The sequence below is a fragment of the Nyctereutes procyonoides genome, unplaced genomic scaffold, assembly GCF_905146905.1.
Source record: "Nyctereutes procyonoides isolate TBG_1078 unplaced genomic scaffold, NYPRO_anot_genome, whole genome shotgun sequence".
NCBI lineage: Eukaryota > Metazoa > Chordata > Mammalia > Carnivora > Canidae > Nyctereutes > Nyctereutes procyonoides.
In genome coordinates, this window is record NW_026575082.1 from 17,624,319 (window position 1) to 17,634,516 (window position 10,198).

A 10,198-nucleotide genomic window follows, 5' to 3' on the forward strand; every position below is an offset into this window, starting at 1 on the left:
TGAGTAATGCACCGAGGGCCTTAAAGCGCCCCCGGGAGCCCCGCGCCCGCGCCCCGCCGACGGGCCCCCCTACCTGTCCCCGCCCTCCGGGGCCGGCGCGGGCGCGGGCGCGGGGTCCCCTCCGGGCGGGCGGGCAGGCGGGCGGGCGGGCGGGGGCCGCGGGGACTCCTCGGAGGCCGCGAACAAAGCTCACCCCGCGCAGCCACGGCCTCGGGGGCGTGGCTTCCCGCATCTGCTTTATTAATAAGGGGGAGCGATTGAGCTTTTGTCTCTCCACCTACCCCGGGGTGCCGGGCTCGGAAGCCGGGGCGGGGGGCGGGGGGGGAGGGGGGAGGAAAAAAAGGAAGAAAAGAAAAGAAAAGAAAAAAAGAAATGGCAGGGCTGCGGGCTCCCTCCAAGTTTCCGGCGGCACCTGCCGCCACTGGCCGCGCCCCCCGCCCCGGGACCCCTGGGCGCGCCGGCCTCGGGCCCCTGCCCCTGCGCGCACGCACCCCCGGGGCACCCGCCGCTCGGCCCCCGGGAGTTCCCGGGGGGCACCCGGACCCCGGCCGACACCCGCCCGTGACACGCCGCGGGCTCCCGGGCCGCAGGGCCGAGCGGCGGGAAGTTGCCGGGAGCCGGGAGCCCGGGAGCGCGGCCGAGGGGCGCACGGCGTCTCCGTCTCCGTCTCCGTCTCCGTCCCCGCGGCCCAGGGCGGCGCGCAGCCCCCTCGCAGACCCGGCGCCCGGCGGGACCCGGGAGCCCCGGGCGGCCGCCGCCGCTCACCTCGTCCTCCGAAAGTCCGTAGATCGGCTCCCCGAGCCCGGTCGCCATGGAGCCGGCGCCCCCCGCGGGCTGCGGGGCGCTCCAAGGCGGCTGGGCCGGCGGCTCCTGCGCTCCTGCGCTCCTGCGCTGCTCGGCGCCCGGCCTGGCGCGTCCCGCGGGCGGGGTGCGGGGGGGACCCGGGCGCCGGCAGGTGAGGGAGCCCGAGCGCCCGCCCCGAGCGCCCGCCCCGGCCGCCGCGGGCGCCGCTTCCTCCCGGAAGGCCGCGGGGCGGTGCAGGCTGGCGGCCCCGGGAGCGCGCCCAGCCCGCCGGCCGCCCTCCCCGCCGCTCCCCGAGCCCGCTCTCCGCGCGCGCGAGCCCGGCTCCCCGCGGCCCCGCTCGCCCCGCTCTCCCCGCCCCGCCCCCGCCCCCGCCCGGCGCCCAGGGGGACCCTCCCCGCTCGCCGGGGCGGGCGCACGCGCCCCCCAAGCCAATCAGAGGCCGCGCGGCGGGGCTCGGGGCCCAGCCCCCCCCACCCGCGGGGCTCGGGGGCGGCGCTCGAGGGCTGGCGGGGGCGGGGGCGGGGGCGGGGGGTGCGCCCCGAGCCGGCCCTCCTGGCGCGCGCAGTGGGGCCGGGGCGGCCTGGGCGTGGGGGGCTGGGGGCGGGGGCGCCCGGGCCACCCCCTTCGCGCTCCCTGCGCCCCGAGCCCCGAGCGCGCCGCGATGGTCCCGGGGGGAGGCGGGCATATGCTTCCGGACCCCTCGGCCGGCCGCCCGCGGGGGAGAGGCTGCCCCGGTGTGGCCGCCGCTCGCCACTGCCCGGGTCAGGCTCGGGGGCGCAGGCCGAGGCCGAGGCCGAGGCCGAGGCCGCGCCGCCCCGGGGCGCACCCGCCCCCCTGAGCAAAGCCGGCTCCGCTCGCCCGCGCGCCCCCGCGGGAGACCGTGCAGCTCGGGGCGCCCCCGCCCCCGCCCCCCGCACGTGCAGACCCCGGGCGGGCTCCTCCCGCGTCCCGGCCGCTGTGCCTCCCGGAGCACATGCCCTCCTGGTCATCCCCAAGACCCATAGGGACGCCGCCGACGACTTTTAAACAAGCGAAAGAAATGCAGCCCTCCACTTTTTCCAGGAAGCCTTTCCTTAAATTTAGCTGGTAAAGGCAGTTGCGAATTTTTTTCCTTTTTTTTTTTTTATAAGCACAATATGCGATTTTTCCTTTGAAAAGAAGCCTCAGAATGTCTACTTCGGAATGAACAGGGCGCTTTTAGAATGTTTCGAGGAAGAAAGGAACTCACGTGATCCATGAGCGTCCTTATGCCTGTTTCCAGCTACTTTGCTAAAATATCTGCTCGTGGGCCCTGCTAGATCGTTTTCGAAAGAAAATGGGCATCCCCCACCTCACCTCCCCCCCCTCCCCCGCCTAGGCCTCCCGGTGACACTGCTGTGGCTTAAAACCCTGTGCCCTGCGTCTGTATGGTGGGTTTCTTTGCAAGACTTAACCCCGTGGAGCCAGCACTGTCCTGCGAAGCCTTCTTGTCTGCAAATCGTGTCCTATTAAATCAACTGAACTTAGATGCCAGAAAAGCCCAACGGAGGGGGAAAAAAAAGGAAATTACCTTTATGAAGGAACAGAAATGACCTGTCTGTTCTTTTCGGGCCAAAGTTTTTTCACTTTTTCAGACCTAGATTGTTTTTCTTTTAATAAACAAAAGGTTCTCTAACATGCACACCTGTGCACATACATACATTCCCCGCCCCCCAAATTTTAACATGGTGCCTGTGACTCCCATAGGCTTCGCTGCTTCTTTACCCTCACTACCCCAAAACTTTGCCAAGCGTTGTACCCTGGGAGGTGGAGGGGGCGTAATAGATTTTAGAGTTTTCAAATAGAGAATTGTAATTTCTAATGATATAGGACACCTTTCCTGCACCCTGGAGGTACACAGGTTCCAGGCTTTATCTCTGGGGGAAGACATAACTTCTGGAAACCATAGAGGTGTCTCGTACTTCCCTCATCCTCTCTTCATCATTCCTGCTCCCCCGCCCCTACCCCAACAGCCTACACTGCTGGCACTCCTGGGTCATATCCTTGGCTTTCCCTCAGGGATGGCAATTAGAAACTACGATGTGCGACTGACCATATGTCATTTATTGTAGGGGTGCTTATAAAACCGTGATCCATACGTGGATTATTCAATGGCCCCTGTTAAGAAGACTCGAGACATTTCAGACCTATGAGGAAAAGCTTGCTTTCTTCCAAGGAACTGGTAAGCTTTTACATACGATGAGAACTATTTCAAATGATTGTTTTTCTATTTACTTTGGCCACCAGGAAACTCAGGACCAATTTTAAGACTGTGAGCCATAAGAGAACCTATAAAAAATTGAAATCAGTACCCGTTGTAATTACGAATCGGCTTCCCCCCAAGGCAGTGGTTCTCTATGCTGAATGCACATTGTTACCATCTGGGGAGCTTTAAAATGATCCAGTGCCCAATACCAAGTGCTCAGCTGCCAGCATACGAGACTATGATAACATTGGGTCAGGGGAGGAGTGCAGGCATCAGTAGTTCCAGTGGTTTCCCAGGTGATGCTAATGTTTATGTTGAGAATGGCAGCCTCTGCCGGTGGTTCCCAAACTTTACTGCACATGGGAACACCTGGGGATCTTTAGAACTACTGTTCTCTGTCTCCCTCCCTCATACACGGATCTAGTTGATGTGGGGTGCCAACGTGGGCATCAGGATTTATAGAGGCGCTCCAGGAGATTCTAAGGCAGAGCAAAATGTAGGGATCTCTAGCCTACTCTCTACATATTTTCTATGATCCTGATTTTTTTTTAATTTAGAGAAAACTGCATATTATAAACATATTCAAATCCTTTGTGGAAGGAGGTAGGATATAAACATATGTACTTAATGTGACTATTATGGACTGCCCAGTTCTACATGCCCCCTAGCACCCTGAAGTCTCAGAATAGCAATCCACTTTTTTTTTGGGGGGGGGGGTAGGTAGTGTGGGGAGGACAACCCTTAAGAGAAACTGTTTGGCATTCTCGTATAAAGCCAAAGTGTTCTTGCATCCTCCAGTCAGGTTCCCGTCTACCCAACAATTAGCATAGAATTTGTTCCATTTTGTTCCCTTTGGAGTCTGCCTTTAAACATCTAAGATTTGATACCGTGGGTGTTTGGTGAATGCTCTCCATTAGGTCATCAGAAATGAAAAATTAGCAAGAACAATTTTAAAGTACAACAGGTGATCACAAATAGGGAACATTCTAATGCTAAGCCTCTTTACAAATTGAGTTGGTTTAGTTAACTATATGTACCTTAATTGAGCCTGGGAAGAACCCAAAGCTGAAAACATAGTGACACCTATTTGCATAAATTTCATATAAATACCACGACATTTTTCTCTTCCATTTTGCAGGGACTTGGGTTCTTTCAAAAGAAAGCTGGTGAAACAGGCCTTTTTGACGATGGCCACATACCTGTAAAGACTGGTGCCGTCTTGGAACTTGGCTGCGTTCGCTGACACATAGAGAAGTTGTACACGTTTAAGGTGTTTATGATTACACACGGAAATAAACCATGCTTCAAACTGCTGAGCATAGAGGTAGATAGCAACGAGGGGCATGTAAATAATGAAACCTTTTTGTATAAAAATAGCTAAACTTTTTAAGAACCACATCTTGAACATCGAGGTGCCCTTCATTCTAGTGCTCCAAAAGATATCTGAGACGTAGATATTAGATTCCTGTTTTTTTTTCCCGTGTGACTAAACTCTTTCCTCTTAACTATGTTAGCTATTTTCTTTGTTTCTTTTTTAAGATTTCATTTATTTGACACAGTGAGAGGGAAGATAATTTCATTTATTTGCACAAGCAAGGGAAGTAGCAGAGTGAGAGCGAGAAGCAGGTTCCCTACTGAGCAGGGAGCCCAACCCCAGGACTACAGGATCATGACCTGAGCCAAAGACAGACACTTAACCAACTGAGTCACCCAGCTATTTAGCTATTTTCCTTTTTAATAATATTTCTAAAATATCTAAATTTCCACATTTTTATTTTATCTCTTCCTTACTTTTAAATGAATCTTTTTATTGAAATGTGCTGTTGTTTTCTTACTGTATTTGTTTCCCCTCTCCCAGTTGGGATGTCAATTGATGCATTTCTACTGTTTATTTTTTTTAAAAGATTTTATTTATTTATTCATGAGAGACACACAGAGAGAGAGGCAGAGACACAGGCAGAGGGAGAAGCAGGCTCCATGCAGGGAGCCCAATGTGGGATTTGATCCTGGGTCTCCACGGTCAGACCCTGGGCTGAAGGCAGACGCTCAACCGCTGAGCCACCCAGATGTCCCTACTGTTTACTTTTAACATTTAATATGTGTGCCTAATTTAACAAATCGAAAGTTGGTATCTTAATCCCCCATCTGAACAATGAAGCTTAAAACACTATTCATTGACTCTTTCCATGCTATTACTATCCGGTTTCATTCTGTCATTTTTTTTAAAACCACCAAATTAGGTATTTTAATATTATACTTTTTTTTTCAGGTTTAGCAATGTGTTTTGTGGTTTCGTTTCTAGGGATTCCTTGTTGCTTCTTAGACATTCATCTGAGATCATTTTCCTTTCTCCTGAGGAACATACTTTTAAACTTTTTTAGTAAAGGTTCATTGGTGATAAACTTTATCTGAAATGTCCCCATCCATGGAAGATGGTGAAAATTATACATTAGAAGCAGACTCAAAGTGGTTATGGGATGTAGAAAGATGTAAATCTATGTTCTCCGTGTGACTAGCGTCACCCATTTTATCAACCCACCACTCTAAAGTCTTAAGATTGTGAATAATTTCTGTGGTGACCGGGGGACAGAAAAACCCTTAAGAAAAACTCAATAGAGAAAAAAAGAAAAAAGAAAAAATAGTCTTTTCCGAAGTAAAAAATGATGGTCTCATTCTCTGCACTTTGAAGATACTATTCCTCTGATTTCTGGCTTCCATTGCTAGTGATGAATAGGCAGCTCTTAGTTTAATTATTTTTCCTTTGCAGATCATTTGTCTTATTTAGCTGCTTTCCATTCTTGGTGTTCTGAACTTTGCATAATTTGTTTTTACAGAGACGCCTGGGTGGCTCAGCGGTTGAGCAGCTGCCTTCAGCCCTGGGCGTGATCCTGGAGTCCTGGGATCGAGTCCCGCGTTGGGCTCCCTTCATGGAGCCTGCTTCTCCCTCTGCCTGTGTCTCTGCCTCTGTGTGTGTCTCTCATGAATAAACAAACATAATTTTAAAAAAAATTTTTTATACATGGCTTTCTTATTTATCCTGCCTAATATATTTTGCACCTTATTATAAAGTTTTTTTTATTATTTCTGCAAAATGCTTAGCTTTTATCTCTTCAAATACTGCTGCTCTTTCTCCATGCTCTCTCTTTGTCCCCCTGGAATTCCAAATGATCACATGTAGACTTTCTCATTCTATTGTCAGGGTCTCTTACCCTCTTTAACTTATCCCACCTCCCTGTCTGTGCTGCTTTCTGAGGGATTTATTCAGATCTTTCTTCTGCTTTGTTAAATAACTACTTAGTTGAGTTTATTTTTTTTCCATATAGCCCATCAATTGAGGTTTTTATTCAATAATTGTTGTTCATATCTAAAAGTTCTAATTCTTTTTCTAATTAGCCTCATCATTTGATAGTTTGTGTCCCAAACTTTCATTAAACAAGTCATAATTTTTATGCTTTGCTAATATCTAAAAGCCAGTTCAAAACAGATAAGAGGCTTTGCAAGTTTTGCCAGTTCTTTTGTGCTCCCACCCTGCACCACTGAGAACATAACTCAGCTGAGGGTTGCTCCTAAGCCGCAGTCTCATCATGACACTCAAGAAACAGACCTAAAACTGACCTGCATAAAAAAAATAAAAAATAAAAATAAAACTGACCTGCATCCTAGGGCAGGGTCACTCAAGTTAGCTGCCAACATACAGTATGAATCAGAGATAAATATTGTAAATATTATAGCCACTGAGGTTTTGAGATTTTTGCTACACATCTTTATTGAAGCCTAAGCTAATATATGGAACCCTTGGGGATTAATTTATGTTATAACTGCCAGCCTAACAATGCACTTAAAAAGTCAAGATAGGAGGCGCCAGAATGGTATAGTGGGTTAAGTGTTTGACTCTTGATTTCAGCTCACGTCATGATCTCAGTGTTGTGAGATGGAGCCCCGAGTCTGGCTCTGTGCTGGGCATGGAGCCTACTTAGGATTCTGTCTCTCCCTCTGCCCCTCCCTGCTCTCTAAAAAAACTAAAAATAAGAACACAATAGTCAAGATAGTTTATAGGAGGGAGAACCTTCTGAACAGCTGGACAACCATCCTGCCAGGTGAGGAAGCTCCGCTGACCTTATTTACAAGTGAAGCACTTAAAAAAATTTAACATAGTTACGTGTTTCTGCCTAAAAGAGGGAAATCTGTTCTTTTAAATAATGCCTTTACAGTCTTATTCATGCCCACTGATTTGGTCAATTTTAAAATCAGAGACCCAAGTTCTTATTTCCTAGAAACTGGGAAGTGTATTGATTGCCTATGGCCCCTGTAACAAAGTACCACATAGGGGCAAGCCCGGCTGGCTCGGCAGTTGAACATCTGCCTTCGGCCCAGGGCGTGATCCTGGAGACCCAGGACTGAGTCCCACGTCGGGCTCCCTGCATGGAGCCTGCTTCTCCCTCTGCCTGTGTCCCTGCCTCTGTGTGTGCGTGTGTGTGTGTGTGTGTGTCATGAATAAATAAAAAAAAATCTTTAAAAAGTACCACATACACTTGGTGTTTTAAAACAACAGAAATCTGTTCTTTTATAGTTTTGAAGGCCACAAGGCTGAAATTAGTAGCACTGGGCCGAAACCAAGGTTCCCATGGCTCGAGGGGAGAATCTTCTCACTTCCTCTGCTCAGGGTTGCCCCACCCCACCCCATTTTCAAACCTCTTTGTTGAAATCATCCTGCCTCCTTCTACTCTTCTACCTATAGTCAAGCCTCCTTCTGCCTCCCTCTTAAAAGGACACTTAGGATTACATTTAAGGCTCACCCAAATAACCCAGGAAAATCCCTTCACCTTAAAAGCCTTAATTTAATCACACCTGCAAAGTCTCTTGCCAAATAAGGTAGCATTCACAGATTCTAGAGATTAAGACATAGATATTTTTGGATGCAGTTATTCAGCCAACCACAAAAAGTGTGGTGATAAATTTCAGTCTAAACTTTTCTGGGTGGCACAAATGCTCAATTATTTGATCTATTTTTTTTTTCTTGGTAGAAAGAGGAATAATTTTTTTCCTCCTTACATTAGCATTTTCATTTGCCAGAAGCAAAATAAATTATGTCCTTCAACTCAGTGGTAGAAGGTCTGAAACAGCTGCTTTAATGAACAATTTTAACAAGTTCATTGATTGTTTAAAATAAAAAAACCTGAGTGACCTGAAAACTACTTAATTTAAAAGGTGAAATGTTACGTTTCATTTTAGAACTCCTTTACCCCACTAATAAAATTTTAAAAGTATGCTTCTAAAATGACATTCTTTGCATTTAATATTTTATTAGAAACAGGAAAATTGAGGCAAACTCCTTGAACTCAACCCACAGTGCCAAAGATTTTCCTAACAATGTTGATACAGCCTTCTGCTGTGTGCTGGAGGAATGGTGAAGTGGACGAGGGACATTGGGATTATTTCCCAAAAGATCTAGTTCCCAAAAGACTGGAAAAGAGAAAGACAATTTCACATACTGGAAATATTCTTAAATTACCAGTGGTTTTACACTCGATGAGTTAGCACTGGAGATAAACCAAACCAACTCGCACAGCTATTAGCAGGGAGCAAACATCTTATGTTTTCTCTACATTTTTTCCCAAATTTCACCTCCCAGTGTAACCCCGTGGTGCTCACTGCCACCACTTTCCCGGCCTCTACTCCTATCTCTATCCAGTGTCCTAGGCTACTCTCCAGTATCACAGTTAGGTCACGATCTGCTCCAAAACACAGATAAGCCACTCTGGGTTTGCTTTGCCAGCATCTCTGGAACAGAACTCAGTGAATGTTCCATAGTCTTATCAAGTTGATGTTGGTGAGAAGCTGCCTTGCCTTTCTAAAGAGGGCAAGACTTGAGAGAACAGGATTAAAATTCTGGAGAGAGGAGGCGCCTGGGTGGCTCAGCGGTTGAGCTTCTACCTTTGGCTCAGGTCGCGATCCTGGGGTCCTGGGATTGAGTCCCACATCGGGCTCCCTGCAGGGAACCTGCTTCTCCCTCTGCCTCTCTGTCTCTCATGAATAAATGAATAAAATTTAAAAAATAAATAAAATGCTGGAGAGGAAAAAGCCAAAGGTTTGACTACACACTCCCTTGACCAGATTGTAGAGACACCAAATTTTCCCACATTACTAGTGAGCATGCAAAATAATCCCTGTGGAGAATAATTGGTCCATAGACGCACCTGGGTGGCTCAGTTGGTTAAGCATCTGCCTTCCTTTCGGGTCATGATCTCAGGGTCCTGGGATCAAACCCCACATCGTGCTCCCCGCTCACTGGGGAGTCCGCTTCTCCTCTGCCTCTTCCCCTACTTGTTCTCTCTCAAATAAATAAATCTTTTAAAAAATGGTTCATGTCTTAACAAAAATTACACTGATTCAGGAATCCAGTAATCCCACTTCTAAGACTAAAATAGGCACTGGAAAAATATGAAGTGTTGTTTATTTGAAATATTGAAAGACTGGAAATAACCCCCAGATGTCCATCAATAGAAAAGGGATTGAATCAGTGATTGATACATCCACACAATGAACTACTGTGTAATTCTAAGAATAAATGAGGGTGCTCTTCATACACTGACATAGAGTAATCTCAAGGACATGTTGTTTAACTAAAAAGGGGGAAAAAAAAGCAAAGTGCAGAACTGTGTTTATTCTGGGTTACCATTCATATGCAAATAGGAAAACACGCCTGAGTCCAGAAGAACAGATAATGTCATCAGGGCTCTGATGCTTGGCTCTGCTTGGCTTTACTGTGCAGTCTGGTTCTTTCCAAATGAGAAGATTGCTCGCAGCCCTGGCTCATCAATCAATGAAGGAAGGCCCAGCCTGCGTCACAGCCCCGCCCCTGTGCAAGGGGGAGAAGAGGACAGAGTGATGACAGCCCCATCAGGACCAGATGGCATGATGGCAGGGAAGGCCCCCAAATGAAATGGGGCCACTGAACACAGAAGGACAAGAGAAGCCCACTAGAGACTCAAACCTCTAAGAATAAGACAATGGGGAGGCACCTGGGTGCCTTGAGCATGGTTGAGCATCTGCCTTTGGCTCAGGGTGTGATCCCAGGGTCTTGGAATCCAGTCTTGCATGGGGCTCCCTGCAAGGAGTCTGCTTCTTTCTCTGCCTATGTCTCTGCCCCTCTCTCATGAATAAAATCTT

The 10,198-nt window shown here is 48.7% G+C and overlaps 1 protein-coding gene and 1 long non-coding RNA gene across 8 annotated transcripts in view; one reads left to right on the forward strand and one right to left on the reverse strand.

Moving 5' to 3' along the window:
* Positions 1 to 999, reverse strand: part of LOC129514443 (E3 ubiquitin-protein ligase NEDD4-like) — a 336,683-nt gene extending 335,684 nt beyond the window's left edge. For 3 of the 5 annotated variants that reach the window (XM_055333010.1, XM_055333012.1, XM_055333006.1), the window contains exon 1: positions 766 to 999. In XM_055333010.1, coding sequence (XP_055188985.1) covers positions 766 to 813 — 48 coding nt within the window. In that variant the 5' untranslated portion in view covers positions 814 to 999. The remainder of the gene's footprint in view (positions 1 to 765) is intronic. The other 2 variants (XM_055333011.1, XM_055333008.1) reach the window with 1 other exon arrangement.
* A 437-nt stretch (positions 1,000 to 1,436) lies between these two features.
* Positions 1,437 to 5,993, forward strand: LOC129514603 (uncharacterized). Of its 3 annotated transcripts, XR_008665463.1 has the most exons (5): positions 1,437 to 1,890; positions 2,653 to 2,733; positions 2,895 to 3,004; positions 4,167 to 4,352; positions 5,863 to 5,993. It is a non-coding gene; the product is annotated as an uncharacterized LOC129514603 (long non-coding RNA). The 3 variants fall into 3 exon arrangements; XR_008665462.1 differs by having other exon boundaries at positions 2,653 to 3,004; XR_008665461.1 differs by lacking the exon at positions 1,437 to 1,890 and having other exon boundaries at positions 1,905 to 3,004.
* Positions 5,994 to 10,198: the final 4,205 nt, after the last annotated feature.